General features: G+C 33.9%; 1 protein-coding gene across 3 annotated transcripts in view; it reads right to left on the reverse strand.

Moving 5' to 3' along the window:
* The window catches only part of ZNF385D (zinc finger protein 385D), a 721,959-nt gene that overhangs the window by 113,866 nt on the left and 589,092 nt on the right, over window positions 1-19,001 (reverse strand). For all 3 annotated transcript variants that reach the window (XM_016158249.2, XM_016158250.2, XM_016158248.2), the window contains one exon: window positions 6,546-6,656. In XM_016158249.2, the coding sequence (XP_016013735.2) occupies window positions 6,546-6,656 (111 nt within the window). The remainder of the gene's footprint in view (window positions 1-6,545; window positions 6,657-19,001) is intronic.

Genomic DNA, 19,001 nt, shown 5'->3' on the forward strand with positions numbered 1-19,001 from the left:
CATCCTGGGTACTTGTTTCAAACTCAGCCACAATTCACAGTCCATCGCCACACACTCCATTGCCGGCTCCTCATACAGGGGTAACCTGACAACCCAAGTAAACCTCATCAGGTCCCAGACGTGCTTCCTCTTTTACAGAAGCCAAATAGCCCTGTCATGGAACTGCTTTTGAAGAAGAAAAGTACCCAGGGGGAAGGCCAAGGTGCACAGGCCAGGCCAAAGGCCTCGATGGCTCTGTGAGTCCTGGAGACTAATAGAGGACACTCTCTTATGAAAGAGATGTTTCAAAGCTGCCTGGAAATTTAATTTATAACTGGGTCCCTCACATCCTTTGGGACTTAGCAGCAGCAGCAATAGACTTGAAGCAGTTGAGAGTTTTTAATAAATGCAGCTTTGCCAGGGACAAGTTGTGACTGAAGTTTTTAAAAGGTAAAAGGTAAAGATTTACCAGGAGTAAGAACCTCAAATTAACACAAAAATACACTAAGTATGATACACTCCATAGAGTAGATCCTTTTTAATACTTTTCTTAAAAATAGAAAAGATATATTCAAACCTTTATATTTCTTAAGAAGTAATTTACCATTCAGAGAAAAAAAAAAAAAAGCAACTATAACTGCATTTTTACCCCATAAAATAAAAATGACTTTTCCATTTACCCTTACCATACAGCTTATATCCTAATTGCCTACATGTTGTAGTTTATAATCCTTACAACATGGATGTAAAGAAGGGCTAGTTATTTTAAATGAGATGATTATAGGCCCTGTAAGCTCAATAAAGAGCTCAAGGACACGTGGTCAATTAAGAGAAGGTAGATCTAGACAACGAAGAGTTTAATTCATGATCTTTTGATTTTCATACCATTTCACTCATCTTCCATGAGTACCGTTTTTAGGTTTGGGGTTAGATGCATATTCCCAATGCATAGATTTTTATTAACCTTTCTCTTAAGATATATAATAAAATGCTGAAATCTGAACGAGACAATGATAATATCTATGAACTCTCCTGGGCATGTTTCGAGACTGCAGACATTGTCAGAGACAGGCAAGAGATATTTATAAAATTGCTATTAAGTCCTTCAAAATGGAATTTATAGTTGGGAACAAAATACACAGTATCAGAATCATAATATAATAGCAGATGCAGCAATTCTTTTTTTTTCTTTATAAAACTTAAGCATCTTATAAAGAAAATTTGAAAAATAAACAAAAGTAGAAAGAAGTAAAAGAACAGTTCTTTAACTCTAATACAAGTAACTGTTAGTTTTTGTCTTTCTCTCCATCTAAGCAATATTTCCCTTAACTAATAGCCCCCACAAATAATATTGATTTAAATGCTTAAAAGATGTGTCATAAGACACAATGTTAAGAAAGTTTAATTATCGAGTTTGGTCATTTGGTAGGAAAAAATATGCCTGTTCACATCTTCATCATCATATTGCCATATCTGGGTATGAAAGTTATGACAGAGATATGAATTAAATTCAGATATACTGCTTAGTTTCACTACATTTCTGGGTTCTAAAATGCAGAGCAAGAATAATGATTTCTACTCTATAATACCAATGGAAAACATATCAATTATATTGATGATGATCCCAAGGAACCCCCTGTGGAGGGGTCTGAGGCCTCTATGCAATGTTACCTCCTGATGAGGTTGTTTTTCCTTCTTGTTTATCAAACAGTTTCTGAACTAATTAATACTTGATAGCCTGAGTCATAAAGGACACGTTGCTACTGTATTTTAGTTCAGTAATTTGCGTTCGTACTTACATTTTCACCATGTGTATGACTGAGTTGTATGACCGAGTACAAGTGAAGCCATATGAGAGGACTCCTGAGTCCTTATGGGTGAGGCACAGGCTGGGCTGTGAATGATTTTTCACAATGGTCCTGAGTACATCTAGTTAGTTTCATAAGGGAAGGAGCCGACAAGGCCCTCTCTCTGGTACAGGCTACATGTCAAGAATACACAGATCTTCATCCATGCCAGTGCTGTAGGATCCGGTGGAACTTCTGGATGGATTTGCTGCCCTACCTGGACCAGATGAAGCAGCAACATCCAAGAAGTAGACATTGACCCTGTGAGGCCAGCTACTGGCCAGTTGGCCTTGTATAAACAGCCTACATTCTCCGTACCTGAGTTTCCATGTATGCAATTAGTAAGTTTTCTTCTGTCTCTAGCATATGGAATGCTATTGTTAGGACGTTAACCACAGTAACTCTTAGATTCTACAATGTTGTGATTCCTTAGTTTGTGGCCTGAGACTTTATTTCCCAGTCTATAAACAGTCATTGAGTTATTATTCTCTAGCTTACTTAATAATCTTACATCTATGCCATAAGTTGTCTTTCAAAGGCAAACTTACTAACTTGCCAAGGTCAATAGCAATTTCTGCTTTTTTTAGAAGCTGATAAAATAATTGAGCAAATTATAACCTTTCAGTCTTTAACTAGAAGCTTTTTGCATAACACCATGTGTGTTTCATATAAATGTTGAGAACAGTTTAAAAAAAAAAAAAAAGCCTATCCCAGGAGAAGGCAATCTGATTTAAAATACACGCAATATAATCTGACATTTATAAAGATATCAGCAGAGCCCAAACTGGAAAATGTACTATATAGGAAACAGATATGGGATACCACAAAACTACAGAGTTTATAATATGAAGGGTTAAAAAAATAAATAAAAGCTTAGAGGAAAAGGAAATTGAATTTTCATGATGCAGAGATGAAAAGAACTACAAGCTATTATTTTTATTGGAAGGGGAAGAAGTTTTGAAATGTAAAAAGGTTCATAAGGCAAAAATATTTTGCTATGTGATAGAGGATTCAACCAAGCATACAAGTGAATTATAGTATTACTTTTCCAGAAGGATTCTAGGTTTAAGAATGGCAACAGAAAGATAAATTTACCTAAAAAGAGCAGAGGCAGTTGTATTAAGATTATAAAGGGTTTTTTTTTGGGGGGGGGGGATTAAAATGATCTAGCATGATATATATCTATATTTTCTCTTTATTTAGAGATTATTTTCTTACATATCAATAAATGGATGATAAATCCAATTGATCTTGGTATCCAGTTTCAAATATTTCATAAGTTAATATGTAATATAAAATTAATATTTTTAGATATGATCAGTCGATAAGTAAGCAAATCTTTAGTTCCCTTATTGACATAATAATGCTACAGAAATATTTTTCAATAAAAACTCTAAAATAATTTCCACTCCTATATTTCAATTTTGCAACAATTATGTTTTATTTGCAAATCATAGTTAAAATGTTGCTATGTCATTTATAAACTTAATTACATTGGGTCTTCTGATTTTTAAAAAACTTCAATTTAAAAAATCAGCACTACATAGTGAATATACATTTAAGTTCAAAATAAGAAAAAATGTGAGGGCAGCAAATTCATATGTTCAGTTTATATAAAACTGCAAAACTGTACTAGGTGACTATTGATAAATGCAGGTGGCCATGAAAGTCAATTCAAACCTAAATCAAACATCCAAATGAGAATCTGTGGTAGGCAGAAGGATGATGTTTAAGTCTCAACCCCTGGAAACTATGCATATGTTATGTTACATGACAAAGGGGAATTAGCAGATAATTGCCAATCGGCTGAGTTTAAAATAGAGATATTATCCTGGATTGTACAGGTGGGTCTACTGTGATCACAGGGTCCTTGAATGTGGAAGAGAGAGGTAGGAGAGTGAGAATCAGTAATTAAATGAAGAAGGACTCAATCAGCCATTGCTAGTGTTGAAGATGGAAAGGAGTAACGGGCCAAGGAAAAAGGGCTACCTCTCTAGAAGTTAGAAAAGAATGGCAAGGAACATAGCCTAGAGAACATAACCCTGCCGACACCTTGATTTTTAGTCTATTGAGGCCCATTTCTGACTTCTCACCTCCAGAACTATAGGATAATACATTTGTGTTGTTTCAAGCTACCAAGTTTGTGGTAATTTGTTATAGTAGCAGATTAACATAGTAACCATCCAGTGAATGGTCATGCCTGTAATTGTTTAATTACGACCCAGACTGATTAGTTTAAATTCTCCAAATACCTTGGCTATTTTCCTTTGACCACATGCCAGACAAACCTGAAAGCAAAGTTGTGACAATGATATTGTCCCTAATAAATATGCATTGATTCCCATATCACCCTGGTACTTTATTAGCAAAATAAACTGCTATTCTTTCTTACCAAGGAAATAAGATTATATTTTAGAAAATTATATAAATGATCTTTATACTGCTATATTCTTTGTTAATGCTAATAATCATGCATGTAAATATATACGTCTTTTCAAAAGCATATCTGACAATATTTCTAAAGTCTTTAACTATGACTTTGTTATCCCTCTACAGGATTAGAAACACTCAAAAAAAAAAGTAAAAGAAAAAACTGTCATAAAGTGGTGAGTGACCCATCACTGGGGATAATCAACCAAAAGAGCTAGCCCGGATGTGGCAGATGGTTTTCTTATATTTAGTGGGAGATCAGATTCAATGAGCTTGAAGTTTATTTCTGATTTCCAGTTTACAGAAAGTTTTAATACATAGGAAAATACAGACAGTAAAATTGTTGGCAGGAGGAACGTTAAAATGTCTCCCATTAGGTGTAAGAAGCTGGCAACATGGCTCTTGGGAGACTTTGTATTATTATATATTCATTTCCAAAGTGAAATATCAGTATAATTTAAAGAGAAAGGGAATAAAAAAGGAGCAATTTAAAATTACAATTAGAGAACCATATGATTGTTTGGTGACTGTTTAAAAATGATCAAAATTACAACTACCGTTAACTCTTGAACAATGCAGCAATTAGGGGCACTGATGCACTCACAGTCAAAATTCCACATCTCACTTTTAACTCCCCAAACACTTAACTACTAAGCTTCCTATTGACTGGAAGCCTAACCAATGACATAAACAGTCGATTAACACGTATTTTGTATGATGTATTACATATTATAGTCTTCTAACAACGTAAACTAGAGAAAAACATATTAAGAAAATCATAATGAAAAGAAAATATATTTACTGTATTTATTGGGAAAAATCCACATATAAGTGGACCCATGCAGTTCAAATCTGTGTTGTTAACGGTCAACTGTATTGAGTTCAGGACTCTTATTTATATGTCAACATGTCGGACTCCTCTTTTTTTTTATACAACTGGAAGAGATTACTGCATAATATTGATTACTTGAAAATATTATTTGTTAATAAACTATGATAAATTTCTTGAAATTCAAATCAAATCAAGGCGCTCAATATTAAAAAAAAAACAAACAACAAAATAAACATCAAGAAACACCTCTTCAAATAAAATGCTGCATGTTTACTGTATTCTTTCTTGTAGCAGCAAATACCACTCAGGTATTATGCAGACAATCTATTCTTCTCTTTTTTAAGCCAAGAGAAGGAATGTTATAAAATTACCTAATGGTTATATTAGTAGGTGGTACGATGTCATATTAGCAATCTTTATACAAAATGAAATGTTCTCACAGAAGAAAAAAACACTTTATTTCCAACACATCTATTTCCTGTGCCTGATTATCTTATATGCTATCCTCAAACCCAGAGCACCCAAAGGACCTACTTGCCCAGGGAAAGTAAATCCTAGAAGGCCTACCAGTCTCTAGAATCCAGATCTGTTTGGTCATCTCAACACTGTGTCAATTTAGGGTAAAATAATGGCATCTTGGAGGAGTCATTTTGATAGTGTGGGGTCCTCTGTTTGCCTAGAGTTCAATTTCTATTTCTTCCAAGCCAACGTTCCCCCTCTTTTCTGTTTTTCTCAGGACCAACTCCACACCAAACCAGATTAGGGGATTTTTCAGATTGGCCACAATCCGACATTAGCTTCACTGCGATGAATCAAGAGCCCATCCTAATCCTTAGAAAAGGTATGAAAGATGTGAATAGCTCTCTGTGAATAATTTGCAAAGCACTGACCAGGTCCACAAGTGTCTCTTTCTGTTTTCCACTTAAGTTTAATTCCTTAGGGGATTGAGTGCTTTGAGTTCTTTAAGACCTCTGCTAAAATGCTAATACTTCTAGAACAGCAAGTTGAGAGCTCTAACAAAAATATAATTAAGGACGAAAGGGCTGATCGAGAATTGGACACCAGCAAAGCAGGCAAAAAGTATTTACAAAGCCCAAATTTGGCCATGAAATAAGATCTGGGAATTAAATCAGTGGTGTAATTTATTGAAAACTCCATTGGTCATAAATTTGACTACTTCCCAAAAGAAAGTATACTACCTAAAGTTAGCATTCTCAAAAGACTAAAAAAAAATACCATAAATGGCAAGTATATAAAATTAGATGTGTGATTTTTCTACAGTAAACAACCAAACATAATATAATAAACTCCAAAATTAAAGCACCTAAGGAGTTAAAATGTTATCTTTAAATTTTGACATACTCTATTATTGGAGAAAAATGTTTAAGAAATCTCTCCTGTGAGATTAGAACAGCATAATACATTTTTTTTTACTGTATACTAAATGATAAACTTACATCAGAATTAAATCTCAACTGGCAAATGTTGCATGATATGATTTGCTTTCTTCGATGAGGAAGAGGAACCCCGAATGTATGATTTATTACAGCTTTCTGAATCGGGTCCATCTGTAAGGAGAAAAAAATACAACAAATAGAAATAAAGCTTGTCAGTTCCATTGGAATGTTGCCTATTTCATTAAAGAGCCAATCTGTACAGCTTCAATCTATTGCTCACATCATAAAAAACATTTTTATTCTAAGAAAAAGCATTTCTACTTTCTTGAAAAATAGGAAACAATAAGCTTGAAGATCGCTATGATAAGGAAAATAATAAATGTATCCATTAGAGTCTGTGTAATGTTTTTCTCATTTAGGATCAACAATTGTTTCAGCTTGATAATATTAAAATATAATTAAAGGTTTATCAAAACTTGAGTTATTACGAATGCCAGCAATCTTGCACAAAAGTGTATCTACACCATTGCCCCAAATATATTACAAAATAGACTTAGACAATCAGCTCTGAGTGTAAATTATACACTATTATCCAACATTAACTTTATGCAATTTGTTATCTTTTCTACATCGAGAATGTAGTACATAGCATACACTTTCTGCTTTTAAGAATTCCAATACATGGAGCTATCAATTCCATTCAATAACCACTTATTTCTCATCCAGTATACTGTGACCCTACAGACTTATTATTTGAGGTTCAAAGAGCTTGGGCCAGGCATCAGTTATTTCTTTCCATCCCATTTTCTCAGGACAGGACAATTTGACACCCAAAACACAATGGCAACAACCCAGCTCTAAAAAACTTAATGTCTCCTCACCAAGCTCTGTCCTACAGTCCACATCAGTGGTTCTCAACTCTTAGAAAAAAATTTGATCTGCTTCTTAATATTTGTGAAACCTCTTTGAGTATTTGTCTCTATATCATAAAATTACGATGAGGTTTAAAAGTGGTAATTCATGAAATTTACTTAGCACAGTCAGTGCTGGGCACATTAACAAGTCAATACATGTTGGCTATTAAGGTAGAACACTCTTAATGTAGTGTTCTAAATAACAGCTGTAACAACAATAAACATAGTAGCACTCAGGATTTATTAAGTGCCTTTTATTAGCTAAGTACTAGGCTAGGTGGTTTATATATTAAACAGATACAAAGATCAAAAAGAAGTTGTCATGTAATCATTTTTTTCTTCCATTATCACTTAACTTTTTTTTCTGATTTTAATCCTGGCCCAGATTCTGGATAAAATTCAGCTATCCAAGAGTTTTCTGATCACTTCCAGGTATTAACAAGTTCTAGTATCCCCTCCGCACTTACTAGTGAATTCTCCATAATCCCTTTTAAATCAGTTTTATTTAGGTGTAATTTACATACAATAGCATTCACCAGTGTGAACTGTAGAATTGGTTGAGATTTGACAAATATACACAGTAATACTAATTATCAAATAGAGCATTTGAATTGCCTGGAAAAGTTCCCTCTTGCCCTTCTGTGATCAATTCCTGCCTCTCACCTCCCTGTCTTTGGAACCAGTGATCTGCCTTCTGTCACTGTATTTTTGCATTTTCTTGAAGTTCATATAAAGGGAATCATACAGTATGTGGTCTTTTTGTCTGGCATCTATCATGCAGCATAAAGTTTCTAAGAGACAACCGTGTTGTTGCCAATATCAATAGCTTATTCCTTTTTTATTGCTGAGTAGTCTTCCTTTTTATGGATACACCACCATATATGTTTACCCATTTGTCAGTTGATGAACATTTGAATTATTTCCAGTAAATTCTATAATCTTTTCAAGTCTTAATATACAATCTAAAGCTTATTCCTAAATTTATTTCCAGTGTCTTAATTCAAACATTGAAATTAAATTAAAATTACAATCTCTTTTCCTTAGGTTAGATGTACTACCAGAGAGTAGTTTGAAAGGCCACAGGGCATGGTATCGGATTCTTCTCTCTCCCTCTCTCTCAATCCTTCCCTCCCTCCCTCAACCTCTCCAATTTCCTCAGCTCCAAAACAGATAATGCTCAGAGCTTGAAAAGGCCACACAAATCTGTGAATCTGGGCTGTTTCAAAAGCCTTAATTCTGCTTCCCAGGATCACTCTTAAACTATTTTAAACATGCCATCATAATGCTTCTATGACAACAATTACAGTGAACACTGGGGAATAATTTCCCTTTCAGCCAAGAGCTAAAGAAAATTAAAAGCAGAAAGAGGTCACTAACTTAGAAGTCATTGTCTTGTCATGTTATATTGCATCTGTTCTGTGCATAAATGGGGCCCGTTTCTATCAGGGGATTAGGTAAATTATGTCTATAACCCATTTAGAAATATTGAAGTACTCTTACAATAAATAATACAATGAAATAAAAATGAACAACCCATTTATATTAAAGATGCTTTCTGAAATGTGGTGTTGAGTATTTATCATATATTAGTGAGCAGTATATTATTTTGGTCTTTCAATAACACTGAGAAAGCAATGGCCACATTCAATCCAAATTTGTGTAGGAGGTATTTTGGAACTAGACCCCATGCAAATATGACATAGTCTCTAGATTTAATTCTTTTGTTTGAATTGAATGATGTTCTGATCACTGTGACTATAAAATCAAATTTTACAATGCAAAGTTGTATATTCTTCTTTGGAGACAATTTTATTTCCCAGTATACTTAGGAAAAAAAAAAAACACAACTGAATTATATTTTAAAAACAAAAGTTACACCAACAAAAAGTATTTTATTTATCTTTTATCATTTCAGGAATCTAGTACAAAAAATGATGTCTAATGCCTTTATTACTTAACATAAATCACATTCACCTCTCTAATATATACATCTATAAATATACATAAATCCATTAACAACAAGTAATTATGAAAGGGCAATATCTAGATAATAACCAGTTCTGTTGTTAAATAGTCAATTAAACGAATCCACATGGTATATAACTAAAAGTAGCATCTACTATCAACTCAGGGGACACATAGCCATTTTGATCATTTTATCTAAACATACCATTATTTACCATTATAATCAAACATTTTGTTCAAAGAGAAAGCCATACATGTGGGTTTTTCCCCATGAACAAATAGGTCTGATTTGTCAAAACAATCACATCTATTGTGTGTATGTATATTATCATTGTCTTTTTTTTTCTACAAGATCAGTTTTAAGAGATGCCAATGTGTGTAGGCATGAAAAAATGGGGGCTCTTGGGTCAAATAAATTGTAAAAAATCCAGATTTTACAACCTAGGTATTCACGGTACATCATAAAATATTAAATTCTCTGAGATATCCCATAATAAAAATATTTTAAATAAATAATTTCTAAAATAATATAACCTAATCTTTTGTCATTTTATTTGTTTTTAAATTTAGCATGCCTGATTCAATGCATGCAGTTTAGAAAATAGTAATCTGGAAAAATAAAGTCATTATTGAAATATGAATATAATGTAAAGCCTTCAGCACAAAAGTAAAGACATAAACTAAAAATGTAATACATAAAAATCAGGTCCATAAAACTTATCCCATGTATCAGTAAATTAAAAACTGAAAGAAATGGTAAAATATACATGATATTTTGAGACATATTTATTTAATTTCTAAAGTAGAATATTTCAAAACCTCAAATTTTCTAAAAACAATACTCAATCCCCTAAAACAAACAAAAGTGAAGAATGATGCACTACTTATTGATATGCTTACCCGAACTCTAGACTAAAATTCAATTTCAAACTCAGTATGGCCTTATTTAAAGCCAAATGAATATGTTTTTCTTCATTTCAGGCTTAAAGATCTCTGCATTTCTATCTCAGACCCAGCTTTTCCATCACCTCCCCTCTGGGCATTCTGCTAAATTGATTTGTAAATAAGTGTACCAGGCACAGCCTCAGGTAGAGCTGCTGCAGCACAAGGTTCTGAACCTGCTTTAAGGACGCCTGCTGTATTTTCACAGGAAAGGGCTTAACCTGGGTTTACATTTCCTATTCTAGGAGATCGCCTCTTTCTCTGTTCCTATTATTATTGTGGATTTCGGTTTTAAAATCAGAGAATAAGAACTTAAATGTCAGGAAGTTCAGAAGTCCAGAAATATAAAGGTTGTCTCTTCCAGCTGGTATTTCTATGTAACAATGACCAGTAACAATAACTCTAAAGGTTACATACACTTAAGGGCACTTAGAGTGTGTTTTTTGTTTTTAAGCATTATTTCTATCCTAACAATTTACTGAGGAGCTCTCATTGCCCCTTATCTAAAATAATACAAATAGTAAGAGGCAGAGCCAGCTAATACCCACAGCCTCCCACTCTGCCTCTTTGCCTTCCTCAGGCACCACAATAAAGCTTTGTGATATCTACTGTCTTGGATATTTGTGACTCTGTAGAATTAAGTGACACCGAGTAGAGACCCTGGTAGATTTATTAGACCAACTATGAATTAGTAAAATGTGTGTTTATATTGCTTATATTCATATATCAGAAAATACTAATAAAAACATTCTTAATAATCTCACTCCTGCAACGAATTTGTCCATTTGAAAAATCTGCAACTGCTGTTCTTTCTCTCTATTTTAATGGATATATAACTTACATATAAAAAAGTGCATATATCTTAAGTGTATCATTAGTTGATTTTTTAAAACATGCGCATGCTCCCATGTTATCACTATCCCAATAAAGATGTAGAACACTTTCTGAAATCAAGAAGGCTCCCGGTCTTCCTCTTACCCAGTCAATACCCTCTAGTGATCACTACCATTATGAGATCAGCATAGATTATTTTTCCTGCTTTTGTACTTTATAAAATGTAATTATATAGTATATATTCTTGGGTATCTAGTTTCTTTCCTTCAGCATTTGTGTCTAGAGTATCTTTCCCTTATTCATTGCTGTATAGTATTCTACTGCATGACCATATCACAATTGTTCGTCAACTCTACAGTTGGTAGAGATTTGATTTGCTTTCAGTTTGAACCTATTATAATTAAGTTTACTATAAATATTCGTGAGCATGTGTTTTGTTGGATATAGAAGTCATTTGTTGGATATAGAAGTCAGTCCCCAACAAGACTGTCCTTATTTCAGAATTTAGTCACTAATTTGGGAGTCCCCAAGTCACTGGCACTACTGATAAACTGGCTACCACTTCAGGGGCTCCATAACCCCAGAAGTTTTAATAACTTGCTAGAATGACTAACAGAACTCAAGAAAGCACTATAATTATGATTACAGTTTTATTACAAAGGATACAAATCAGAATAAGCCAAATGGAGAGACCAATAGGATGAAGTCTGGGAGAATCCTGACATGGAGCCGCCAATGTGCTCTCCCCACAGAATCAGGACACATTACCTTCTTGGCACCCTTCCAGCCAAAAAGTTCACTTAAGCCTTGTCCAGAGTTTTTATTGGGATTTCATTACATAGGCATGATTAACTAAATAATTGGCCATATGACTAAACTGAGTTTCCAGCTCCTTTCCCCTCCCTGGAGGTCAGACTGACATTACCTGTTCAAAGCCCAGTCCTTTAATCGTACAGTCAATTTTTCTGGTGACCGACCCCCATCCTACATCATCTCACTAGCAAAAATTCAGGTGTGATCTAAGCTGTGCATGATCAATGAAGATACTCTTATCATTTAGGAATATCCAAGATTTTAGAAGTTACCTCTCAAGAACAGAGGATGAAGACAGCCAAATTCTTTATTATACAATGACTGTATATCTTTATACTTTTGAATGCATAATTTTACATAGTGTAAGCATATAGAATACTTTTTTTTTCCATTTAAGAATGTATCAAAAGAATACTTTCATTTAACTTCAAATTTTATATTTATCAATTAAATGGTGGCATACTATCTCACCAAATGATTGTACCACAATTTACTTATTCAATTCTGATACTGCATATTTAGGTTGTCATTTTAAATTGCACTGCACAGAGCACCTTTTGTGGTGTAACTTTTTTTCTGAGAACCATAGCATCTTAGAAATGGAAAGAATCTTAGTGATCACATTTTCTCTTTCATTCTATTTAAAAGGCCACTAAAGCCCAGAGAGGTGAAGTGTCCTAATGAAAAAAATGGTCAAGGAATCAACTTGTCACCTCCCAGTTCTCGGTTCTTACAGCTATAATATATGACACTAAGTCTGACTCTTACTCTTTCTCCCCAAATAGAAAGTAACAATTGGTTAAGAGCTACTCTAAAATCTTCCTTCTTATTTGCTAGCTATTTTATTTTAATGTTTCTAAACCTGTATTTTCTCCCTTCTAAAATGGGGCCATAATCATTGTTGAGTTTTGGTGGATAAGAAATTATACTAAGTGTATACACATTCCAGCACTGTGTGTGACACATAGAAAGTACTCAATAAATGCAGCTGCTTCTGCTATTATTACTTTATAGCAATAACAGCAAACCTCACCATTCCTTTCCAGAAGCAGAAAACCTAGAAAGAGTAGAAAGATACCTCAGAATATCCATGTGATCCAAATCCAGGAAAAGATATATAAGTTCAACTATGTTAAACCTCAAATTATATTTGAAGGAAGCAATAACTAACTTTAGGTAAGCAAGCACTTCGATGTATGAATCACTTTTAGTAGGGTCTACAAGTCATACCCCTTAGACCTTCACAGGATCCATACAAGGTAGATATTTTATTTTATTTTCCTTTGAATTAACGTTATTTTACAGCAGTTTTAGATTCAAAGCAAAACTGAGCAGAAGGTACAAGGTAGATTTATTTTTTGTCCCCATTTTACATTTGAGAACGTTCAGGCACAAAGGCACAAATTTAACTGGATTACAGTTTCAACGCTAAGTACTTCCAGACCTGTGATTTGAATTCAGGTAATTTGATGCCACCACTTTGACTCTTAAACACTGTGCTAGATTTTCTTTCTTCAGCAAATGAAAAAATAAATATGTATAAACAAAGAGAGATGGAGAGAAACTGTCTGCAACATCTAAATCAAGGATTATGTACTCTAGCTACATACAGAAGCTCTAGAAATTACTATGTGAAAGATAAAAATACCAATGGTAAAATGGCCAGGACATACTAAAAGGCTATTTGTAGAAAAAAATATCTGAAAGGTCAATAAAAAATAAAATGTGCTCGTTATTGTGAAAATGGAATTTAAAATAACGAGACAGCTTTTACACAGTGGGCAACCCCCCCCCACACACACACAAATATGACAGCATTCAGTATTGACAAGGATTTGGGAAAAGTAAAGGAGAATTTGCAGCACCTAGTAAAATTTAAAATAAACTGACCATGTGACCTAAATATTCAACTTCTGGAGAAACTCTGCCTCATGTACACCACGAGATCATTACAAGGGAGTTCCTTGCAGTTTTGTTTGCATTAGTCAAAATTTTGAAACGACCTAATGTCCATCAACAGTAGAAATGATAAATGGCCAAAGAGCTGTAAGGTGAAACGTCAATACAGAAGTTACAAGGAATTCCTTAAATATTTCTTCAGCAGCATGGACAAACAAACAAAACAAAATGCATAAGAATATCTACCATATGACATCAGACACCCAAAAAACACACATCTATGATCAATAAAAAATAAATAAAAAGCAGGGGAAAAAATTAGGATAGAATCGTTTTATAACTCGTAAAGAAATAATGCATCCAGGCAATAACCATCAATCACTTCTAATGAACAAAAGAGACAACCAGACATCAAGTATCTCCTGAAGTACAAAGCCATCTATGTATCTAAAATAAAAAACCTGAATCTGATCAAGCCTATAGATGTAATTACCAGTTTGCAGGAAATAGAGAGACAGAGAACATGTTAAAAGTTTCTACATGGATAAAATCAGTGAATTCCAAACTGGAAAACCATAGAACAAATGACATACTTTTTTGAACAAATAAAGAGCTAGCACATAATAGGGGAAAGACTTATAACCTGTATGATATATGATAGTTAAGAGACACTGTAATCAATTCCAAACGATGGATCCTCATTTTAATATACTGTAAAATAAATATTAGGAGACAATATTAGGGGAAAATAAAACTGACTATTTAAACAATAAAGAATTACTTTTAAGTTGTGATCATTAGTGTGTTTAAAAAGTCATAATTTTAAAATACACACTGAAATATATAGAGTAGATGATATTATGACTGTGACTTTCTTCAAAATAAAAATTAAAAATCACATCAAAAAAATCGATAAATTGAAGATGTACATATTTGTATGTAAAACTATGCTAAAGAGAATGAAAAGAAGAGTGTATATTATACTCATAATAATGGTCTTTTGGGGACCTGAGGACGGGACTAGGACAGTGGCTAGAGAACTAAAGCTACAGACATGACATTTCATTTCTTTTAAAATATGAAACTAGAAACAAAAATGACAAAATATTAAGCTGTAAAATTATGATTAAATATAAGTTTTGCTATAATATTTATCATACTCTTCTTAAAAATCTAAAAGTTCACATGCAAACCTTCAGTAGAACATACATGAGTAAAATGCATATGAGGAATGATGCCTTTATTCTCCTTTCTATAGGACTAGTGTTGGTAGGGAGTTTCACAGGAATATCAATCACCCAAGGCAACAAAATCTCTGAGTGGGGCATGTTGGGGATACACATTAAGCCTGATGACTTCTTTGCTTTTGTCAAACAGCAAAGGACGTGCATGAATTCATTCAACAAATTCATTTAATCAGAGATAAGTTTATTTCCATCAATGTCTTTAATCAGGTCAAGCCCTAATCTGCTCATTTAAATTAAGTAAGGAATATAACTGTGTATAAATCACATAAATACATTAAGGGTACTGCCAATTTTTCAATGCACCAAGGTCACTTTTACCTTTTCCATTCATGTCTTTAGCACATTCCACTCCCTCTGCCTTGAGAAGTCTTCCCCATGCTTTCAAATTCATCTTCCCCTGGCTAATGCCTGCACACTTTTTCAGGAGTCCAATAGGGACTCAACTTTTCTTCCAGAATTTTTCACTGACCCCCTTCGAATAGGCCTGGTGCTCCCACTCATCCTTTATAATGCTCCATCACACCATCTGAAGATACCTCTTGACTTGTTTGTCTTTCCCAACACAGGGTAAAGTGTGTTGGCAGGCCTGAATTCCACTGTTCTTTGTATGCAGCAATCGGCAGACTAGCTCACACTTATTAAAACATCTTTCTTGAGTTGCTAAATAAAGTCAAATATCAACACATTAATAGTGTTGGAATGGTATGAACAATAGCGGTGGAAAAATCTGGGTTCACAAGAAAACCTTAAAAATAGAAGGTGAACAGAGCTTATTAGAAGCAAAGACATGTAGGAAATGTCTCCATGATACAACATGGCATACAGGATATAGACGCTGGGAGTAGACTCTATAACTGTGAGCCACCAAGCAGAATTTGCATATAATCTATTGTCATCTAAGTAACAAGAAATGTTTGATAGGCTGTCTTTACACTTTAATGTGCCAACATCACATCATTTTTCCACTAGACACCTTCCTAGACAAAAGGCTAATAGACAAACTGGTCTCCTGATCAGTTAAGGAGAAGAAGATTTGGTTCAGAAAACCAATGCTTGGACTTGAAATGAAAAAAGGCATTTGGATGCTCTCCAAGTACTCAGGACATGTCCGCATGTAAGAGACATTTCACCGTCAGTAGCTTTCTGCCATGGCTATTTTCCCTAATGTTCTATGAGGAGGCTAATAAAGAGAAACACAGGAAGTTCAAAGTAAAGGATGGATGAGCTTAAGGGGATTTTAAAACATTATTTTTCTTAGAATCATTTATGCACTCAAGCAATACCAGTTTAACCAAAGTGTTTTGTAGCCTTGTCATGGAATGCCCTGATACTTGCACTCTGAGATTTTTAAGTGGATATATGGATTGTTACCAACACAATTTCTCAGTCATGGAATTTTCATCCTGGGCACATCTCTGGAATTCATCTACTTGTGTTTTCAGTGAGGAGGGGTCTATGTTTCACCCATGCTCATGTCCCCTGTCGTACTCATTCCTTTCCCTAGAACCTAGTGAGCACTCAATATATATTTTACTTTTATTGACATTTCTTATTTTACAAATGAGAAAAGTTATACCCCAAGGAGGGATATAAAGGTCTAAGAAAAAAAAGGAAGAAAAGAAAGTGACTTCATTCTATTGATGGGCTTCCTTTTTTGGCAACAGTATATTTTTAGCCAACATATATATTGTTTTAGCACACACACACACACACACGTATATGTGTATATATACATATACATATATATTATGTTACATATATATTACATACATATGGTTTCTTTATAAAGAATGAATGTTGCCTAATCACACTAATATCACCCTGTGGAGAACACTCCAGTGTTTAATACTGTGGACACTTTAGAAACCTTGTTATCAGCATTACAGGGATTTAATTTGACTCAAATGTTTTGACATGAATCCTGTTTTTGGTGGATTTAAATAGAAACATCTCTTTCAAAGACAATGAATGCCTACCTATGCAAGAAGTTAGGTTCCTCAGTGGTCTTCAGGCTTGGTCTCTGAATAATGTCTAAGGTTATTAAACCCAACAACCCCAGAACTAGGATTACATTTATGTGGAATGTCCCAGAGAACATGGCATTATTGACTAAGAAGGAGAATAAACTTCAAAAATCCATTCTATTACCAGCTCTACTAGAAGTCCACAAATGTATCTGATTCCTGGCCAGGAAACATGGGCCAAGTGTTAAAACCTTCTGTATTCTGAGATGAAAAGAAAGGTAAGGACAAAATACTTTTGTGTATAAATCACTGATGGCTAAATTGAAAGGATTTTCTCTTTCTCTGAAATCATCTTTACTACTTATCTGTTGTTAAACTCCTCTCTTTTTTAACAATCATGGTATTATTATATGGAGTGATTGATGATGTTCTTGTTTGAAATAATTAAAAGGTAAAAGTACTAGGTTAATTGGCCTTTCATATCTCCCTAATAGTTTAATTGTGTAATAGTTTCCTAGGGCTGTTGTAACAAAGTGCTGCAAACTAGGTGGCTCTAAACAAAAGCAATTCATTATCTCACAGTTTCGGAAGCTAGAAGTTTGACATCAAGGTGTTGGGGAAGCATACTTTCTCTGAAACCAGAGAAGAGAATTATTCCTGCCTATTCCCAGCTTTTGGTATTCTACCAGCAATCTTTGGTAAGCTCTGGTTTATAGACACATCACTCCAATACTCCATTCTTCCTATGCGTGCTGGTCTCTGTGTCCAAATTTCTACTGTTTATAAGGACACCAGTCTTATTGGATTAGGGATCACTCTTCTGAATTCATTTCAACTTGATTACCTCTGTAAAAAGCATATTTCCAAATAATATCTCATTCTGATGTATTGAAGTTTAGGACTACAACCAACCATTTTTGGGGGGACACGTTTCAAGCCCTAACAAATAGAATGGACAATATAAAATACAGACGCCATTGTGAAATTTTACTCAGACACTAATTCTAGGATTTCTTGGTTAAAGAAAAAATTCAAATTAAAATAAATTTTCTTATCGTAGTGCTCAAAACTAAAAGGAAAAGCTTAAACAATATATCACTGAGACTCTTCCTTTTCCATCTTCTTAACATGACCCATTTTAGCCTCGAAGAGTTTTGTGATCCCCAAGGGTCTGGGAAGAAAAAACAAGTTCAAGTTCAAGGAGCAGGAATACAGAGAGATAAGGATAATAGAATTATAAGAGGTAGTGTAGACTGTTACTAGGGGGACTGCAAAAAATGTAGATGAGTTATTTATGAACTGTCATAAAATCAAAGTTATAAAATCTATAGAAAAATTAAACAATGGCACATTGGTATGAACTATGTGAGTGATTATCTAATTTTGGTTAAATTAGAAAAGACAAATTTGGAGCTACATGTTTTGCCTTGTACTATTTTTTCTTACTCCTTTGTTTGTTTGTGTCTTTCCTTATACTACCATTTAATGCCTTTGAGAAAGTATAATAATGTGTGGAACAGCTCTTTTTATAGAAATTCCAACTCTATCAGTATCTATAGTGTCTTCTAGAATGAAAATTCCAAGATAACACATGTATATGGAATTAAGCATGTAAAGATACCCTTCTTGTTTTTGTTTTGTTCAAAAATAAAAATAGACATATACATATGTTTGTATGTGTATGTCTACCAATGTATACATATTATTTACATGCCAATTTATATGCCAGTATTTATCCACCATTCCATACATAAAAATTCTCACTGCTTGGAATTTGGGATGACCCAATTTCTTTTGTTCTGTTTGGGCTAGACTTGATAATTTATTGACCTATTCTACTTCTTGCATTGAAATATTCTTTCACTGATTTACACACACATTTCCCCTACCTTCCCCTGTGGGTGGCCCATATACCACTTAGTCTTAGCCAGTGATGTG

The sequence above is a fragment of the Rousettus aegyptiacus genome, unplaced genomic scaffold, assembly GCF_014176215.1.
Source record: "Rousettus aegyptiacus isolate mRouAeg1 unplaced genomic scaffold, mRouAeg1.p scaffold_m13_p_4, whole genome shotgun sequence".
NCBI classification, from domain to species: Eukaryota; Metazoa; Chordata; class Mammalia; order Chiroptera; family Pteropodidae; genus Rousettus; species Rousettus aegyptiacus.